The 21,989-nt window shown below is 35.5% G+C and overlaps 1 protein-coding gene across 9 annotated transcripts in view; it reads right to left on the bottom strand.

Moving 5' to 3' along the window:
- The window catches only part of NRXN1 (neurexin 1), a 708,974-nt gene that overhangs the window by 403,065 nt on the left and 283,920 nt on the right, over nt 1-21,989 (bottom strand). For 8 of the 9 annotated variants that reach the window (XM_039384935.1, XM_039384929.1, XM_039384934.1 and 5 more), the window contains 3 exons: nt 15,388-15,771; nt 7,650-7,853; nt 5,451-5,477 (listed from right to left, as the gene is read on the bottom strand). In XM_039384935.1, the coding sequence (XP_039240869.1) occupies nt 5,451-5,477; nt 7,650-7,853; nt 15,388-15,771 (615 nt within the window). The remainder of the gene's footprint in view (nt 1-5,450; nt 5,478-7,649; nt 7,854-15,387; nt 15,772-21,989) is intronic. The other variant, XM_039384932.1, reaches the window with a different exon arrangement.

The raw sequence follows: 21,989 nt of genomic DNA, 5'->3' as shown, positions 1-21,989 counted from the left end.
ACTCTATATTTAACAGAGAATGAGAAATCAGAAGCATCGTTCATAACTGGCTTTTGTGACTGTACAGAAAAAATTATGTTCTATCCCTTAATTACTTTAGCCCTTCTGATTATGTTTACACAGCTTTTGCTTTCAAACCTGAACTTTTTTCCTGGCTGAGCTGTTTTCAACCTTGCTTCACAACACAGTGCCTAAAACAAGATACAGGGTGCTATTAGTACAGCTTCAGTACTGAGAACTCCAGTGAGAGCTTCTGAGTAAAGAAGCAGTTTTCCTTTTTTTGCATGTTTTCTGTTAGCAACTAGTAGATTGTAATCAGAATTTGATTGAAAAAGGCCATGTATGTTTTCAGTCTTGTGGCACAGCAGCAGACCCTGTTTTTCAGGAAATTATGTGAAAAGGGGCCTTTAAACTCATATTGCTGAATGAGAAGGAGTCCAATGACTTCCTGTTCTAAATCTGCAAAGTACAGGCAAAATTTCAGAATAATTATTTATAATTATTTCAAATTTTATGCCATCATCAGAGGGGAGTCCCTCACTGAACTTCCAGTGAAAGTATCCTGCTGATTTGCTGCATGTTCTCTATGGTAAAGCTCTATTATATGTTTTTAGTGAACTGTCAGCCAGACCTAATGCCAAAAATATCAAACTCTCACCCAATTCATCAGCACTGTGTAAGAAAACAGGCCAAATACAAAATCTTACATTTTGTGTGGAGCTACAAAATTCTATAATTTTAATAATTTTCTACTGCAAATATCAGCAAAACCGGAGCAAATAGTATATTCTAATAATTCTTTTCACCAGATAGTAAGAAGTTAATACACAGGAATGTATGAACGATTTGCTTATCACAGTAGATTTTGGAATATCGTAAGAGCACAGCTGAAGATTGTGGAGTTCGCAATAAAATGCAGTTTTACAAGCAGCAGCTTTCAAAAGGGTGTATAGTCTTCATTTAAGATTTTTCTGCTGCTTAAAATTCATGTGCAAACTGAAAATATACTGTAATTGAACACTATTGTTGGTTCTTTAATATATACAGTTTTCCTCTTATTTACCAATAATTTGACAGAGCCTCTTGTCATGCCCTGGATTTGTAGAATACTTTGACAAGAAAGAAATGCTTCAGTAACAGATGTCGCATATGCCAAACAGAATAATTTAATCATCTGTAATCTGTACATCTTTAGAACAGGAAAGTTTTAAAAGATGAACATAGAAAACAAGGAAAAAAGATTATAGATTATAGAGAAGAACAGAAAAATGAAATTGAATGAGAAAATAAAAATGTGAAGAAAAATAAATGATATAGAGAATGGATGAATAAGTAGACTGACAAAAGAAGGAGAGATGCATATAAATACAATCTGTGAAAGGGCACTTCACTGGAAGAACAAGCAGAAAATCCTCAAAGCCCAGGATACTCTTCCTAATTGAAAAAGGTGGACACCCAGCCAGCATGGCTGGTTCACACATTCCCTGGGGAATTGTATACATGTATACTATGACAGTACTCTCTACTCCCTAGCATTCTGCAATTCATAATGATTTCCTATGACAGTCCTACATTTGAGTGTAACTGAATTCAGCATGATTTCTCTATGAATTATTGCCTACAGAAGCAAAACTGTGTACTAGAAAACTGACCTAAATCTCTCCTGCACTGTTTACCACTAGTTGAGCAATCTTTCACAGCAGCATTCAAAAAACTATTATCCTGTATGTTTTCATATTGAGCAAAAGTATCAGATTGAGAAATGAGAGTCAGCTATTTACCAGTTAACATTACTAATGGTATACAGCATCAATTAATAAAACCCCTACAGTCCTACTCTGCTGACTCATATAAAAATATAGACAATTTATTTTCAGAAATTACAGCAACACAATATAATAAAAAATGCTCAAAACCCGAAAGATGAAATAACATGTAGGACTGCACATGCCTGTGATAAAGCAAAAAGTATATTGCATAATAAAACAAGCAGCCTTTAGAGCTACAGGTACTTGGATTTTTTCAGGTTCTAATGTTTTGGAAGCATTAAAACTGGGAAAAAAATGGAATTTAAATTAAGTCAAGATATTAGCCCTTAACATTGCAGCAGTGAAAAATAGGGAAATGTAGCACACCTGTATTTCTTCACAAATCATTTAGAAACTGTTATTGAACTGTAATGCAAATTTTATGGGATGAAGTTCTGTCTTTAAGAAATACTAGGGAAAAATCCCATTCAGTTCAACAGGATTCACTGCTATTTATAATTCATGCTTTATAGTTTGCAATTAAAAGGTAACAATTACTTCTCTCATTGAAACAGAGAATTGGTTTGGGGTTTTTTATTTTATTTTTTTAATACTTTTTTCTTAGGCAATTTTTAAGGATTAGCTCATCAGTTTTGTATAGAATATATAGGAGCTGTACAGCCATCAACTTAGTTTTTACAGAATGACTAATGCCAAAATATGCTGTGCATTCATGCAATTTGAACCAATAGAGTTCACTGCAGTCTTATTTTTAAATTAGTTCCTCAGCCAATGAACATTAATACTGAAACCATAGCAGCTATTTCTGTTCATAAAATAAGTTTTCCCCTTTCTCCTAGTGTCAGCATCAACACTGACCTACATGTACCTGCAGTTTAGAAGGACCATTTATCTCACTACCTGACAGACAATTTCATTTTGTAAGCTTGCAGGTCTGAAGAACACAACGAGGTGATTTAAAGATGTACAAAACTAACATTTCAGCAATGGCATTTTCTGACTGACATGACAGAATTTCAAGTGGTGTAAGGTTTTATGAGGATACCAATCTTCCAGCCTAGCACAAAATATTTAGTATGCTACACAGTTCCATACAAACAGCATGAACAGTCTCCATAAGATTATTAATGAGACACAAGCTCAGTAGTGATCTGACATCTGATTAACATTTTGAAATATTGAACTATTCTATGCTTCAAAAAAGGAAGACCACAAAATGCCACCTCTTCTGCAAGACAGGACAATAGCTAAAGGTAAAGACATGATCAAGTGTAGAAAAAAATGCTATTAAAATCTTAGCTCTGTCCAGGCAAGAGTTATTCATTTGATCTGTAGTGAGCAGAAGACAGGCTTCAGGCTGCACTCAAGCGAAAATGAGAGGAAGAGGTGCAGTATTTTACTCACTAGGTCAAAGTAGGATAAGGTGCTTACATTCACATCTTCCTTTTTCTTCTCTCCAGCTTGTTTCTGTTTAGCTTTTTTTCCAAAGCTATCTCTCCAAATTCAAATCAGATAGCTTCATCCTGACATTAGCTCTGTTACTAGTCTAGGTATAACAAATAATATTGCAGTCCCAACACTGACGCTACATCAACATGACTAACTTCTAAGCAAACCCCCATTATATTGCCTACTAATCAAGCATTTTTTAAGGACTGCTAAGAGCAGTAATTCTTCATAATCTAAAAATTAAGACATGTTATCTGTTGTTGAAAAAGCACAATGAGTGCAGATAAGAAAACATTGTAGTACTTACCGTACTGAAAGCTCACAAAACCCTGTTCAGTACACAAGCACCAAAGGGAGATGGAACTAATCACGAAAGTTCAATTCTAATAACAAAAAGACTACAAACAAACTGCAAAGAAAAATAACTTATGAGTATTTTATATCAAGGATATTTTGTAGAGAGGTTATGCTGCTTTTGTATGAGAACAAAAAGAACTTATAACTGCTAATTCAATCCAGTACATATATTTCTCATCTTTGCAACTCCTTAATTGGAGGCTTATTACTTTGTGTTTGCAGATTCTCTTTTGATCCAAAACTTTCTTAAAAATGAAACCTAGAAACCATTTAAATTTATTTTTATGACACATCGTTTAGTCCAAAAGAGATAAAAAAATGAAAACACCTGTTATATTCCTGAGTTTTTTCCCTATGTTAGTAATTCTGTTTTCAAAGGGATTTTCTGATTTTAGTAAGGAAGTTAAGAAAAAAAGCAATATTGCTTTTCTAGGGAAAAAGGAATTTACAAGCAGCAAGAAATCTCATTACATTTCAGCTCAAAAAGCTGTTTGTCTTACACTTGGAAAGCTTTTTCTCATTGGGACTTCATCAGTATAAAAAATTAGGGTCCTGTGGCAGACCAACAAAAATATTTCTGAGATTTTTCATGATTTTATGCATTTTAGCAAGTGGCAATAGAAAATATTTGTGTTTATAAGCAGGAAATTTTTATTTTTTAATTTTTTTTTTTTAATATATAAGGAAGCTATTTTTATGTCTTTGTACCTACGAGCATTTTCTTTATTCTATTGAAAAGTCTGTCTGGATTTAGGTGTGATTTAGATTAAAAACTTGCTGCAAGAAAATTCTACTTTTTAATACAAATGCTGTATTTTTGTCTTGTAAAATCATTAATTGAAAAATCTATTACCAAATGACAAATTATAACTGCAGATCCTTGTTTTTCTCTGTAGGTTATAAAACTATTAAGGAATGTTATGTTAATGTCTTTTAACTACTAACAACTACAAATTACACCTATGGAGTTTGTTGTTTAGCTTTGTTTCTATTTTCATAAAGCCAGTCCTCTGGCCTGCAAAACCTGTTAAGAAGGGAAATAAAAGAACAACCCAAAACTCAAATCTACCATACTTACTATCAATAATTTTGTTGACACCATTCAGGAATTCCATAGACTCAAAATAAAATCACAGTCCTTTTTCTCCTTTCAGAATATAGCCTCTTAATCCAAATAATATCAGAGAAGTTAAAATTTAGTCCATTCATCTGGCAAATGTTTCCCTCTGTTTCATAAACATGCATATCACAGAGAAAAATTGTTCAATTTAAGGTTTTTTCTACATGATTAGAATGTAAAAAATCATCATAAAAATATGGTTATTTTCAGACTTAATAATGTTCTTATTGCAATGTATCACATTTACATAAAGATTTAGCAAAACCAATTGTGCTATAACCAGCCAGTAAATATAGTTAATTGTCTTGGAAGATTATAAATAGAAATTTGTGTAGTACAAACAATTATGCTCCAACAGTCTCACCAGAAGCTGAAGCCAAAATGTCAAGAAAACTAGAAGGAGGACATGGGGGAAAAAATGTGTGACAGCTTATCAGAAAAGCTGTCAAAAATTCTATGGCTACTGTAAATAAAATAGCCCATCCAGAATAATACAGTACTACAGGTACCATTTCCTCTATGTTTGTTTACAAACTGTAGGATACTTTTTAGTATTTTAGCTAAAGTTATGTCCTATGGGAAGGTCATAAATTACGTGCTAGAGTATATGATGACTTTTTACACAATGATAATTAATCATCACATTTCATTAATAAATTATCGAGTGCTTGCAAGCTGTCCACAATCTTTTTCATCTAGTTTGCATATTTTATAATGGTGGAATAACATTTTAAAAAGTTTGAATAGGCACTTACTGGAATTACAGTTAATCCTGATACAGTCTAGATGGGGAAGAATAGATGAAAAATGAAAATTTATCCTTCAAGGTAATAGCTGCAGACATCCAATAAAATCACAGTCCACCCTTCCGGGGACAGACACATGCAAATATGGCCACTCCATATCATCAGTGTTTACATACTGTTATAACCCAGATATACTGCGATAAATCTTTATAAATAGAAACGACAAATAGGGTAAAAATGGCCAATTTCAAACAAAGCTACATGGTGACAAATCTAAGTGAAAAATTAGGATTAAAAGTCAAAGATGCTTAACTGAGGCAGGCTGCAACTTTCTCCCCATCTGTGAAAGAACAGGTAATTTCTCTCAATGCAATTAAAAAGTGCTCCGTCACAATGGGTCATAGAGCAAGCCAGGCCACAATCAGACATCTTGGACAACTTGTGGATAGTATACCTCAAAGGCTTCTCTCCAAAAACTAAGTATTAACATTACTTAGGTCTACAAATAAGGTTTTGTTGGTTTACATATCCTTAATGTACAGATTTAAGAAATGAACAGTGATTACTTTAAAGCTACATTAACACACAGGAAAAAAAAAATCGTCACATATTTATAAACTTTCATCAGAGAATAAAGATAATTCTTTATATTTTGAGATTATGTTCTTGTCTGACTAAAAAAAAAAATTTAAAAAAAAAGAGAAAAAAAAGGGGTGTCAGAGGAAGGAACAATATTGCTAGGGCATGGATTTGTTTACTTTTTATTTACTTTCACAAACTATAGAAGTAGGCAGAGGCTGGTGTTTTGTATGTAAAGTGAATAACCTGATCTGTCCACAATCATCTGCTGAGCTACCTGCATTTATTTATTGCTGAAAAAAAAATCTAAACTCTACACCACGCTACTTGATTTTACACTAGTCCTGGTTTACACCTTTGAGGAACAGATATACCATCAAACCTAGATTTTGTTTCCATATAGCTGAGTTTGTCATGTGTCGTCAACCGCATCAGAAAAGTGGTTGCAAACAGCCAAGGAGCAGCACCTGCACACCCCCTTTACAGAAAGCACCAGGGAGCCTCCCCACTACGGCCTGCAGCAGCCCCAGCTCCACACTGGAGGGGACTGCAAGGGAAGAGTCAACTGGGATACCCTGCGCTTCTCCTTCTCCCTTCTGATAGCTAAACACCAGGACAGTATTTCAGTGAGCAACACTTTTGTGAAGTGGAGGGTTGGGCGATTATTTTCTCACCCCCACCCATGCTTTCTAGAAATCATTTATCTGCAACTAAAACAATAAAATACTTAATTTCCTTTAAAAGCAGCATTCTGTTGAATGGGAATGGCTGCACGAAATGTGCATTCTCCTGAGCATAATTCTGTTCTCTTTCAGGTCCTGACTCGGACTTATTCATAAGTGTGGCAGAAATGCTTTTCTTTCTTTCTTTCTTTCTTTTCTTTTTTAACTAGGGAAAATCATACCCTAACATTTTGTCCTTAAACAAGGAAACCAATCTTTTTTTCTGTAAAAGGGCTTGTGCTTCCTGTGTTCACAAGGCTGTTTGCTGAGGGCCGCAGTCTTTGGGCATTGAAGGGTTGTGTTATCGTTTGATACTACAAAAATACCACTACAGAACTGTTTAAAAAAGAGGAGATGGATTTACTATAGATTTGACACCTAAAAAAAGGAGACTGAGAAATCCATCAGTGGGAATATCTAATTGCAATGTTTCCAGTATTGAAACTAGAAAGTCTTTGATATATTTGCATGTTTTACATTAATTGGTGGAGGTAAAACTGAACTGACCCACATGCACGTTGTTTCTGCTTGCACATTAAAGTTGTGGAATTGATACTGCGAAGAAGTTGTGGAAGGAGACCAGCCTTCCACAATGAAGAATAATTATTTAGCCCAAAAATACCACTGATGAATTTGTCTTCTTTTTTTAGAATACACAATAGTACAAAAATATTGTGATGGATTATGTTAAGACTAAATAAAGAATAAAAAAATGCAAAAGAAAACAAAATAAATTATAATAATGGCCATGTATTTGTGTATGTACATACGCAAATGTTGCATTGACATGTGTTTATATATCATTTCAGTTTACTTTTAATGTTAAAACAGGCCGTTTCATAAATGTTTGCAAGCAAAAAGAAAAATGTAAAGAAAATGTTAATTTCTTGGAGGAAGAGGTTGTTACCTAGGTTGACCGTTAGCTTAACTCGTCCTGCATCCAACTCTAAACGAAGGGTATCTGCAGATTCCCTGGAAGTTGTTGCCATTAAAATGCCATAAGCTCGCTGAGACCTGAACCGTAAAGAAACATCTTCGGCCTCTGTATGCATCACAACAGGGAGCTGTATTTTCATAAACATACTTCCATCATAGCTTAAAATTGTTGCCTCTGAAAACATAAAGGAGAAAAATCAGTTGTTTAAGAATCATGCTCTGTCTACTGAAACTCCTTAACGATAAGACGGCAAATGTGTATTTACTTAGCACGACACAGAAAAATTATATATTACATTTCATTATTACATAAGCAAAGTTGGATTTGTTTTTTTGTTAATTTTTTTTCTTGTTTTATTTTGTTTAAGTGGCATATCTTGGTGCTTTTTAAAGAAACTAAATTGCTCTGTAATGGCCCAGTCATCTTCAGCCAGATCAGTAAAATCACATATAAAGCAATGCTTGAAAAACTAGGCCTGAACTACCCAAAGTAGGTCAAAGACAGTAAAACACATTCAGGTAAACCTTACAGCCTAATAAAAGGCCATGTCTGTCATTCACCTAGATAACCATCCTCAGGACGCTTCATGTATAAACCTATCAGCATTGCTACCACCACAGTTACAATTATCATCCAGTTAGCAAAAAGCCTCCTAAAAATGGGTAACTGTGCCCAGCATGGTTTGGATGGGGCACAGATTGCTTCGTGACTACAAAACCCATGGTATACAATCAAAAATGGGTACATGAAGCTTACGACAGCCTCAACAAGAGGATTGAGACTAGACTTGGCATATTGAGGGTAAGATCTTAAAACCCCCGAGACGAGCAAATAACTGTCACTTTCAGATATTATAGGAAACCCTCCCAGCGAGAGGCCCTGACACAGAGCAATCACAGTCTGTTAGAGCCCAGAGCAACCAGCCACAAGTCTTCTTTTCCCAGCTTCCAGGCTGGTAACAAGAAGGTAGCAAAAAGACTGCATTTCTGCTCACAGGGAGACACTGTGGTTCCTAGAAAGCAAAGGAAATGCATTTTGGAAATGTGTTAGGAAGTCCTTTCTTGCAGGACAAACAAACATTGTGGCCAGTCAACCACCACAGCCTTTGGAAATGGCTCTTAGGGTTGTTGACAGTGGCACATCATGGTGGAAGGAGCAGAGAAAGAGTAACACCCTTTACCCAAACACAACAGTCAGTAGGTAGACCACCAGTAGGCTCTGCAGTAACATACAAAACTATCCATTCTTCATAACTAAAATCACTACCCAATTGGCAAAATGCACTATCTGAATGTGCCCTGTTTTTATGGACATCTGATTGTTTACCTACCACTACCTCACTAGAGACCTCCTAGCTTCTTCCATCCTTTAACTCAAAAACTCTCCATCTCAGAAATGGTTGAAGTGTTAGATGATGAAATCTAAACACAATGCTACAGAATCTTTCTTAGAAAAAGGTGCAATTCTGGGGGCACCTCAACTCACTGAATGTTAGTTACTCGCCCAATAACAGACCAAATGAGCAATGAACAGAAAGAGAAGACAGCAGAGAACACCCGTGGGAAACTTCCTTATGCTTCAATTTGCTGCAGTATAATGGAGACACTTTTCTATAACAAAGGTGTATTGTGGTCCCAACTTTTCAAAGACTAATAATATTGGTACTAAGTTTAATAAGTGTCATAACTAAGTTTGTCAAAACTGTTTCCGTTGCATCTCTTGTATACTGTTAAAGACAGATAAGCTCTTCAAGACTTCCAGCCTACATGATACATGGAAGGACAAAATGTTCCACTAATTCTCTAAGAGGCAAAAATGATAGATGATATTTTCATTAATGGAATCATAAAATGGCTTGGGTTGGAAGAAACCTTAAAGATCATCTAGTTCCAAATGCCTGCCATGGGCAGGGCCACTTTCCACTAGACCAGGTTGCTTCAAACTCCATCCAACCTGGCCTTGAACACTTCCAGGGATGGGGCATCTGTAGCTTCTCTGGACAACCTTCTCCTGTGTAAAGAATTTTAGACCTCCCCAGTACAAATTTGGAGAAAAGAGTTTGATGTTTGAAAAAAGGGATTACTAATACTGGTGTGAAAGTCCTTAGATGTAACAGGTTAGAAGAACACATTGACAGGTTTGACGATTTCTAGCTACGCAGGTAATGATGATTTCAGCATATTCAAACCCTAAAATTTTTCTGTGAAACAGGTTAAATACTTGCAACAGTCTGAAAAGAGATTTCATGTCAGAGTTTGCAGTGAAAGGTGATTAGCTTTTTGACTGTTTGGGGTTTCTCTTTGTTGATTTTGGGTTTAGGTTTTTTTGTGTGTTTGTTTCTTCCTTGCTTTCTTTTGAGGGGAGCGGGGAGTGAAAGTCATGAGCTCATTCCTATGTCTATTTTAGAGTTATATTACAACTCATTCCTATATCTAGCTGTCTAGCCTGTGCATAAAAAGCTCACAAGATCTTTATCAAGATAAATATGATTTAGATAAAGAACTCTAGCAAAAAAGCTAAAGTTACATGCTAATATAAAAGAACACAAAAGGTTTTTTATATGGTCTATTAAAAACCACCACACTAATAGTATTGAGGGCTTTCATATACAAAGCAAATCCAACATTCAGCAACACTGGAAGTCTGCAGGTAACAAGTTATCTTAAGATAATGTAAAAGCAAGTTGTCAGAATCAGCACTGTTACAATTTGCCAACTTTCCTATAATTATCCAAGGTTTTTTTAGAAAATTACAGAAAAAGGAGAGAAGGAACTGTCGTAATTTAATTGGAGATGACCTGTGAGTATTTAACATCATGGTGAACAGACCTGATGTGATTAGATACTCAATCCTCCTAAACCAGACTGTTCCAATTATTTTGGAAACAGGTGTTCCAAGAACAGATCAAGGATACTAAACAGAAGATCAAATGACTTAAAAGCTCTGGGCAAGGAGGAATCTCCCTCATGTCAACTAGCTCCTTTCAAAACAGGGAGCTCCAAGTCATGGGCTTTCTAAATACGAAGGTATCACAAGGGAAAGAAAAAAACAAAACCCAAACAACAAATAAAGTAAAAACAAACACAAAACAGGCAAGAATGAATTGCTAATTTGCAAGGCCTGGTTCCTAAGATGGTGAGCTGAATGATGAGAGGCACCAGTTATGCAAAACTTGAAGGAACAATTTGTCTAAAATTAAGTATCAATTTTTGCCCCCTTTATTTTTATTTCTTTTTTTTTTTTTTTCTTTGGACCAACTAATTCCAAGGACGTATTTGTCTCATCTTTATTTGAAATCTACATGGCTAAATATTCTCACATAAATATTGTCAAAATGTCTTTATCTTCTTCAGCTTTCTTTTAATTATTAGATCAAATGATAATAGGCTATAAATTTAGCTCAGAATCTGCTATTCATTTGTATAATCAGAGTCTCCACGGCAAAGAATAATAGTTTTACTACCACTTCAGTGTTGGATTCATAGCATTGAAAAGAAAAATAGCAAGAAGATCCTTGTAAAACATCACTGACAGTCTTTTTCTGTGGCAGCAAGTAAGTGTATGCAGTAGTTACTAACAAGAAATAACCAGTAATACATAATACAAAGACTCATAAAAAGGTATTTTATACATTCATTCTTTGATATTTTTTATAAACTTGACAATTAAAACCTTTGCTGCTTCTGAAGTAAAAACCAACCAACCAAAACACACAAATAAACCAAAACCCTAAAAAGAACCCAGTCAGTTCCCCTTCTCTATTTTTTTCTTCAATTTTATTCTTATTAAAATCTTCAGGGTTAGATAGTGTTCCTTCCTACATATACATATACACACACAACACTTCAATCATCTCTGTGCCTAATACTAAGCATGCAAAGACTAGTACTGACCTGAGGGGATTCAGGACATTAATTTTCACTTGAGCTGCAATTACCTAAATTGTTCAAGAGACTGAGGCACCAACTCTTCTGGAAACTTACCTACGACTGTTCCTACCCTCAGAAATACTGAACTGGATATTTATAGGCATAGGCAGAATTTTCCAACCAGATGCTATTCTTCAGTTCACAGCCCATTTAAATTAAAGTGAAAGAAGTATGGACTAGGTACTTGAATTTCAGTGTTCTTTCTCATAAGTTTTGCAGTCAGGTTTGTGTTGTTTTAAAAACATGATGCTTGGTGAGTACAGATGCCTACTGCATATATTTTAATAAATAAAACAGGATCTTTTTTTCTCTGAACCTCTTGTGATGCCTGTGAAGTCCCAAAGAGAGAATTATTAATTTTTTCTTGCTTTTTTCAGTTTCAAAGTGTCTGCAATAATATGAAGACTGTATTGCAGCCCACAGAGCTGTTTTTAAAGCATAAAATCACTCTCTGTGTCTGCTATCTCCAAAATCACAAACAAACTTCGCCCAGAAAGTGACAGACAATGCAGTCCAGAGTCATTCCAGGAGGTATGTGATCAATTTGTATTACTTGTAATCAAGTATTCAGGTTTGCTCTCTGATCTTGTTTCATTTACCAGTATTAGTAGAGCAATAGTAGTGCCCTGAAAACACACCCCGATATATACCATTTTACTCCTAGAAATTGTGTGAGTATTCAAATATGTATTGGCTGCTACTGAGTGAAATTTACTTTTTGTTCTATTCCCAGGCATTTGGTGTTTTCTCTATGGCAGCTACTTCAGTCCACCTGGGCCCAAAGCTGCAGACTTAGTGAGTCATAGGGAATCTTTCCATCAGTCTGATAGAAACAATTATTTATATGTCATTTGTTACTAGATAATATGTGAATAGAAGTTGAAATGGTTTCTCCCAATTCCTACACTGGTATTATTTCAGGACTGAAGTCCTAAGCCACATTGTAGGGGTACTAGAACTTTAACACACAGGACCAATCAGTTAAGATAGTGATGGAATTGCTCTAATATTTTGAACACATGATTCTTCATACCATATATCGTCATATTACCTTTATTTTTCTTCATTTTAAATTATAAAGCATCCAGATATAATGCAAGGAATGAAAGTTACATTTCTTTAATGGGTATGTGTGTACACAGGTGTCTGTGCATGCACAATGTGGACATCTACACACACTCTACTTTCAACATATTTTCCCCTCAGAAATGTCACTTTGATAAATCTTTGTTGGCATGCTTAATTTTTCTTATCACTGTTTGATTATTTTAGTATTGTTCACTGTTCCTAGCTATTCAGTCAAGAGCATACACCTGCAAAAGGCCTTGCCAAGAGGCAGTCACATACTGTGGTCTACAAAGAAAGATAGGAAGCCAAATTATATTGCTGTGACATCTGTCCATCCATCTGCTGTAGTTTCTATAATCTACTAAAGCCAATCTACAGATTATACTGATGTTTAACCTTACTGAAAATCCAGAGTAAAATCAAGAATAACTTTCAAAAGGATAAAATGGGATGGATATTATATATATACATATATATATACATGCATATATATATATATATGTATGTATGTATGTATATAATTTTAACTAAATTAAAATAGGGTCAAGCGGTGTTCCAGGGTTTTTGTGCACTAATAAACTCTAATTATTTCAGATTCTGTATTGTACAGATAAGTATATATAACATCCAAGTATAGATAAGTATGGATGTTATCACTCCTGCTTTAGGGGAAATAGCACAAAAAATAAATCATGGAAATAAAAAGTACCTACACACTTTTGTTTACTGAAGACACCTTAATCACTTAATGTTAAATATTCCAGTTGTTTAATCTCCAATATTTTATTATAAAGCTTTCTTTTCTTTGTGAAACTGTATTGTTTGTTGAAATGAACATGTTCTTATTTTCTTTAAATTAGTTTGAACAATTATAATTGTGTTGCTTATATCACCAAATACAAAAGTTTATCAGTTACTGCACATTGGCAGTGGCTATAATAACTTTGTGTGGTACGATGCCAGCACGACGCTTTCAGAATCCCAAAAGCTATAATCTTACTAATGCATGACCATTTGGGATATGAATATTACTGAGAAGACATCTCCTTTCAGTGTAGTTTCCTCTGGAGAGGGAAACCCAAGAGTACGAAATGATCCCATACTGCTGAACTGCCACACATTTTTCTGTTGGACAAAAACCAAATATTATTGTAGAGAAGTCAACACCACCACTATAATGCCACCATTCCCACTGGGGGTATGCGCTGGGAAAATGAAGCCCTAAACTGGACAGTGACTGAAAATAAAGCATGGGAAATAAAAAAGACAACGTTTTCTATATAAAGTATCACCACCTGTCCAATATATTTATGGGAAATTGTTATGATGAAGCCCGCTTTGAAGTTCTTTGCAGATCTGCGCGTGTTTATGCCTCTAACGCACATGTTTTCCGGCTTTTCATTGGAAAAAAATGCAAATCCGGTTTTCGCTTGTGCCCTATGTAATAGGAGAGTTTGGCCACAGGGTGGTACACCAGCCATGTTTAACAGAAGGCTTCGGGGATGCTCAGGCAGCTCGGCTGTGCCCTCTGCCAGCTCCACTCCACCAGTAACAACAATCTGGAGAGCTCAGAATAACTGGCCATGAGCCAAAGGCATAAATTGTCAGAAAATAAGACAGGAAAAAATCGAGAAAAATCGGAGAATTTTCTTGCAAATGCTAGTAATATCGTGGTATTAATACTACATAAATGCACGCATCTATTTACATACAACTTTGAAACATTCATTAGGGTTTTGTTTTTAAAGAAAATATTTTTGTTTCATCTGACAAGCTAGAAAAAATAATCAAACTAGATGAAAAAAAATTACCTTTCCAGTCAATAAACTTTAGGTTTAGATTTCAGGTTGAAGAGAATCTGTACTGTGTCAAATGTGAGATGAAAAAATAAATCTTCTACCATTGACACATTTTCTATTGCAATAAGAATAAAAATAAACACCTAAAATATTAACTACACTTTTTTATTATTTGCCTACTTACATTAAATCTTTTGTTAGCACACTCCATAATTTTAAATTAATTACAGGATTTTCTACCTGTTAACTAATTTCAACATCTGCCTTCCTTGCCACTATCCACCTTTTCAATAAAATAAATGGCATTTGTCTACTTCACTGTTACCTTTTCTAGGCAAGAGGGATACTCAGAGATTTAAGATAACTAGAAACAGTTTTCTTGGGTACTAGGATCCTTTTAAAAAGAGTTAGGTAAGAAATATCAGTTCCTACACTGATTCTTCCGCTTTGACTCATGGATGAAGTTCTGGTCACAGATTTAAGTGACACTGTGGAATTCAAAAGTAAATTTAATTACAGACTGATATTGACATAAATAGGCAGAGAACAAGACCTCCATTTGGAATTGGAATGTGACCCTTATAGCCATGCAATACTATTTAAAATTGCTTTCACAAAGCTTTTCAGAACTCAGCAATGTATGATGAGAGAAAAAGGAGGCATTTTCTATGAAACATTCAGCAATACTGACTCTCTGTCATAGGCAACTAATACTTCCTCATGCATCTTAGAGTCTCCCCTAAGATCTTTCCTCTAGAGTTATTCCTTTCAGTCTGGAGCAGGGCTCCATCTCATATCAAATAAAAAACAGGATTTTTTTTTTTGCCTCAGGAGAGTTAATGTTAGTTTACCACTTTTAATCATTGTGCAGGATTCTGTAAAACAGAAATGCAGTTATCTCATGGAACCTACCTCTTTCGCACGATCTGCCAAGGTAGCCCGTGCCAGAGCAATCACAAACATATCTGTTCCACCCATCCCTGCACACACCATTGTTTTTACAGGGGTTGCTAAGGCAAGGTTTTGCAGTTTCTCTTGAGCATGAGGGTTTTACTCCAGCTGTGCTTTGAATTTCAGCCATCTGTCGAATATCTTTGCTTTGACCATCAATAAATAAATCTCTAATGCAGCCGACGTATCCATAATTGAGAAGTGCTGTCCACACCTCTGTTGGGAAGACGAGGCCTGCTTTATTTTCTGGTAAGCCTCCAAGATATAAGTCATCATCCAAGTCAAGGATTTCACTTTCTCCTGGTGCAGTATATGGTGTACGTAATGTGTTCACAGATATGGTCCCTGAAAAGACAACAAAATGCATGATTTTCAAGACATTTAAAAGATTTTGGTTCTGCTTTTTTACTCATTCACCTGCACGTCACAAACAGCTATAAGTTAAGCACAGCTATTCTATTTGTACATCTACAGAATCATAAATACACTTCACTATTTTAATTCCAATGGAGTATAAATACTGTCAGGAAGTTAATTATGAGAAAAACATTTATGCACAATACTACAGGATCACAGTATCAAAAAAATCCAGCCAAAATCACCTTATCAATCTCATAGGGGAAGAGGGAATGCAGTTGAGAGTTATTTTCAGAAGTATCCTCATTGTGCAACAACAACAACAAAATCTTCACTACCTCATATGCATTTCAAAGCATTAAGGGTGAGGTTGCCTTGATAGGTTGTAACCTGGGAGGCATATCTGTGTCTTTGGTTTGGATCCAAAGACACAGTATTTTTAAAAGACTCTCACCACTTTCAGTGGGCTTTGGATAAGACTTTTTTCTTTAAGTGCAGGAGGAAAATACTCTCATCAGCTTCCAGGGAGGCAATCATTAAGAAGGTAGTGATGCACTCCTAGAGTGAAAATCAATGCCTCTGGCACTTACCTCGAAATGTGAGCATGTTACAAACAGAGGGAGAGAAGATGTATATAGACCTTCAGGAAATCAGAAGTATCTATTTGATTTAAATTTAAAAATTAAATAAACAAAATTAAACCTAAAATAGAGTTCTCTTTCTACAAAGTGTCTGACTAAAAAAACTGTAATCAACTGCAAAGATTCTTTTTGGTTATACTTTTTAAAAACAATGAGGTATGCAATTTTTACAGTTTGAATAAGCAGAAAAACAAATTTAGTACATGAAGTCACAGAACATACTTATGTCAATCCAATTTAATTTTATTGCTAAGTAAAATCACTTGAAAACAAAATCTTCATGTAGATCTTCACAGAAGTGACTCCTTACCATTCTATGGGAGTGCAAAAGCAAACAAAATATAAATCAAAACATTATATAGGTTACCAGATTACTATAATGTACCAGTCATACCATGTAACACTTATCTTCTGAACATGCCATTAAAAGTGTATAAATGATGACAAGACACTGAAGAATCATATTTACCACAATGAATTTATCATACACATATATACAAGACTAACATGATTCACTACCTCCAATGTTAACCTGGAAGAGATTCCACAAGATAACACCAATTATCAAAAATGCTTCTGCTGTGATAGGAGTTGTGCACAGGAATAAGACATTCAGATTTTTTTAGAGCATACATACTAAAATATGAGTTTTAAGCAAAGGAAGGTCAGAAAAAGATCATTCTCCTACTTGGATATATCCTAAAATTTAGGCTTTTGTTTTAGTTACGGACTCTTGTGGAAGCTATATTCTTTCTGTTCTTTTGTTGTTTCAATTGGTTGACTTCAACAATGCAGAATGAATAACTAAAGAATCTGGATCTTTAGTGAAAGGTCTTTGAGGTAAAGATCTCAGGAGGTCCAACTTCCATGTGAGACTTGGGACATTTGGATTTTAGAAGGGCCGGATATCACTACAAACAGTCTCCCTACTATCAGAAGAGATCTAAAAAGATAAAACAAAGGTTTGCATAGCATTTTTGCATCTTTATAAGGACATTTAAAGAATAAGGATGTGGTCAGTTTTCCCTTTTATGTATTATCAGAAAAGTTTTCTGTGTGAGTTGAATAATCACACAGATGTAAAAATGAACTTTCAGTCTTAACTGTAAGAAATAGGCATGTTGAGACAAGATTATTTTTCTTCCCAACCTCCATCTGTTGAAAACTGATAAGATTATTATGTTTTGCTAACTCTAAAAATTTGTATTACTGCTCAGATTCTTGAAGCGGAACTTGGCACTCCTGTGGAACACTTGCTATAGATTTGACCTCAGGCATGCAAGCATAAACACTTTGAGATTTGCTTTTATTAATCAGGTGCATCAAACAAGGACACCTGTGAATGACCTGTCAAACCAAGATAGCTAATTTTTCTGAGAGCATCCTGGGCATCAAGAAGGACTGCTAACAGACAAGAGATCATTTCTCCTTCCAAAAAAAATAAAGATGCTGTAAACATAAATCATATTTGTCCTCAGTATTTCTTACTGGTATTGTTGCTTGCTCCCATCTGTTGCTGTACATGCTATTTTAGGACCAAATACTTTAAACCTGTGTTCAGGAAGCACCCACTTATGCACCCACACAAGTTAACTCAGCTGCAGCCTCCAACCTCAAGCTCATGAACGTGAGTAATGCTGCTTTCTATTGGACAAAGGCATTTATATTTTCAAGATATTCAAGACAACTTCTAGGACTCCTTTTCCTGATTACTTTGAGTGCACAAGAAAAGACAGGTAAATCTCTACCAGTGCAGCTGCAACATTACATGGTGTTCCAAGTGGAAGTTTTGGAAGCACAGAAGGCTTAGAAAGGTGAATGATAAAGGGAACTGTAGATCACCACTACACTCTGATGATTGTGAATTATAGTTAAGTGATAGATTGAAGTGAGAAATTTTTCTTCAGTATGTCATAAAGGATTACCCCAAAGACAGCTTAAATATTATTTTGAATAATTAGCAACAGCTTCTTAAATAAATGAACTTTTCACCTTCCCAATAAATATGCCCTGGGAGAATTGCTCTGAAATCTTAGTGCAATCATAGCATCTAATGACTATGGGTAGAAAAACATGACAGGCAACAACTCCTCTGTGCACTTTTTCATGTTTTAGAAGGCCATGAAACCACTATGACACATCTAGACTATCTCCAATTTACTGCTGGACATATTCATGACATTCCAACTAACTGCCATAGTGTGTGCATTATCTTCAACCAAAATACTGTAAGTTATCTCTACTTAATTCTTTTGAGATCTACACTAAGGCACATAGCACCTTCAGAAGACCCAAAGCTGTTATGTAGAAGCTTGAACAAAATATCACATAGCACACTGTCTAACAAGAACTAGGACTATAATATAGATAGGCTATAGTCTATCTAATAGCAGACAACCTATGCTGGGCACCAAGAGGTTCATGCTCTCAGTTACCAAGTTGTCCTACTTTCCAGTTGAACTTGTAATAGCATGTCCAGGCAATTGTACAGCCATCACTGCTCTTGGTATCCAAATTACCTTTTATGTATCTCTGACACGTAATGCAAACTTTATTCACTAATTGCTTTGTAAATGCAGGTGAAAAAATTCCAAGAAAAATAAGGGGAAATAAGAAAACTATTCCAAAATAGAGTAGAAATTACAGGGTCTTGTAAGTATCCTAAAATTAAATGTAGAACTCAAGTTCATAGAACATGGGCCTGAAGAAAAAAAAAAAAAACAACGAGTCTACTAGCACTTTTGGATTCACAGTGCATCCAGAGCTGTGACAGAATTAGAGGGTGCTGTGTCATCTTGGTGAGGTTGTTTTGGGGATTTTTCTTTGGTTGGTTGGTTGGTTTTCATCCTCTGTTGTTTTGGGTTTGTTGTTGGTTTTTTTTTAAAGCCTGTCTTCTTTCTTAAGGGAAATTTTAATTTCTACGGAAGACATCTCAAGTTGGACCTCATGACAATGGCAGATGCTACCTCAGAAACTGGGGACTGTAATGTACATCCCCTTTGAAAGATTTCAATTGTACTTTCTCTGGGAATTATAGGCAGATTAAAAGGAATTGTTTTGTCAAATCACCAGTGTGTTCCAATTCACTTGGATGTTCCTGTTTATGAATGTGAAGAGACATCACTTTCCACAGAAGCAGAAAGAAGGAAAGCTAATGGAGCATACAAATTTCTTACGTGCTGTAGAGTAAGATACACACAGGTATCCCCCCAAAATTCCAAGGCAGTGGAAAGAATCAAAAAAGGTTTATCCTGAAGATGAGAACGCTAAAAAAATTACAAAGGGGAAACTGCACCAGCCTGCAAAGCAGTGCGGGGCCTGAAAAAGACACAAACTCCTGTCTTCTTCCAGCCCCTTTCCTTCCTTATCTTCTCTCCTGTGCCTGCCTGTAACATCTGTTTTATCTGTCCACATTGCAGGGATCTGCCCACAGGGGCAGCCTTTCTCTGGATTGCAAGAGGGAAAGAACATCTCCCTATCACTGAAAAAGAGGTTTCTTCTTAGGGAGAAAGTCTCCTTAAGCAGACATTCAATTAAACTCTAATCTCCTCGAAGAGAAATCTTCAGAAAAAGGAACACCTATCCCAGTACAAGAAAAGGTTAGTAAATCACCCTGTAAAGACACTGTAGCATCAATCCCTCTCAAGACAGAATTGTCAAGTTTGACAAGTGGAAAAAATGGGATACATCTCATTTTACAAAATAACCTAGAGACAACAGATATTACCAGGAAGTAGCAGATTCAGAGGAGCACTGGCCACTCAAGAGAAAACTATAACCTTAAATTGTAACAACCCTGTAGTAAGAACCATCCTAAAAGTTCCATCTTTGCATACTACCTAGCATAACAGCACCCATAATCAGATCAGTAACTGTTTCTTTGAAAAGAGCAACACTGAGGCAATAATGCCTGTCAGGAAACATGCAGCTTCCTTGCAAAGTTTTTTAATAGTCAAAGTAGGAAATATTGTCTGTATTTCTATCAGAATAAGGAAGAAATGGAAAAATGCTGATAGCATGTGATTTTTCCAGCCTGAAAGAAGAAAAAGGGAATGACTGAAAGACAAGTGGAGTGACTTATTGAGTCTGGGAATTCATGATATACCTTTAGACTCTAAAAAAACAGTAGCATTTCTAATCTTCAGAAATTGGACATAAATTTAAGGGTCCTGGATGACCCATGGATACTCTGATTCTGCAGCATTTTACCCAAGAACACAGTGCAATTTAAAGATTCAGAAATTTCTTTAGGTATTGGAAAAGCAGTTTGAGAAAAACTAATGAAATTATGGGCTTCAGCAAAAATTATTGACTTAAAGGACAACTGATTAGTGAGCAGTCCTTCAAAGGAAGAGTCTACAATATAAGTCAAAAATAATCCACATATGATCAAAATGGGAAATATATTGGGAGTTATAGAGAAGCCTATTGTGCCACTTTACTGGGCATTGGTAAAGTTTTATCTTGAACTCTGAGAAAGATGTAGATCAGTCAAGGAGACGGCAGAAGATGGTAATAAAAATGGTCCATAGTTACAGAACATGTCATAATAAGGATAGGAAGAAGCTGGTGTTTCTTAGTCTCTAAACCAGAGACTGACATAATCTGCCTCCCAGGCAGCTCTCAGTAAGACAAGAGGGCATGGTCTTAAGCTGTGCCAGGGGAGGTTTAGGTTGGATATTAGGAAGAAATTCTTTACAGAGCGGGTAATCAGCCATTGAAATGGGCTGCCCAGGGAGGGGTGGATTCTCCATCCCTGGAGGTTCTTAAGATGAGACTGGATGTGGCACTCAGTGCCATGGTCTAGTAACCACAGTGGTGTTGGATCAAGAGTTGAACTTGATGATCTCAGAGGTCCCTTCCAACCCAGCTGATTCTATGATTCTATGATTCTAATATTCAGATCCTAAGTATTATAGAAATATGACATAGGGGAAAAATGTGTGGTGTATTTTGTGCCTGCTATGGACAAGAAAATGATGGAAGAAAATGGGGTTTTGTGCATAGAAAATTATTCAGCTTATGAATGATTACGTGGGAAGGTTGTGACTGCTGGAGGTGACTCAACACCTGCCAAGACTTACACAAGTACACTATCACTACTTTCATTGGAGAGATAAAATATTGGACCTCTCAAGGTCACCCATCTCGATTTTACTATGAGCTTATGAATAAATGAAAAACACTAAGTGGATCATTGGAAGAATTTTCCTTAAAATTCAGTATAAAGCCATTCTCCCAAATACACAAACTATTAATGTTTGTTGAAATAGAAACACGTAAATCTAGCAGTTCTTAAAAGTTTGAAAACATGTGGGAAGCAATATATAGAAGTGTACATGCAAAAAAAAAAAGAACCTATAACACAATACATGTAATTGATATCAACAAAGTACTACTTACAGTGAGATACTGATTATAGTTAAGCTCTAATTACATACTTTAGGAATAATTTCTGGTATTCAGCCTGAAATTCTAACTTTAGTTCAAAATTCCAGCGACTTAGCCCTTAAATGCTACCTACCTATGAATACATTCTGATACATTCTGTTTTACACTGCCCTA

Source organism: Pipra filicauda, unplaced genomic scaffold, assembly GCF_003945595.2.
Source record: "Pipra filicauda isolate LSUMZ 115617 unplaced genomic scaffold, ASM394559v2 scaffold386_size940508_pilon, whole genome shotgun sequence".
Classification (NCBI taxonomy): Eukaryota; Metazoa; Chordata; class Aves; order Passeriformes; family Pipridae; genus Pipra; species Pipra filicauda.
Note: the sequence above shows the minus strand (reverse complement) of the source record. Positions and strands in the feature narration are given on the sequence as shown.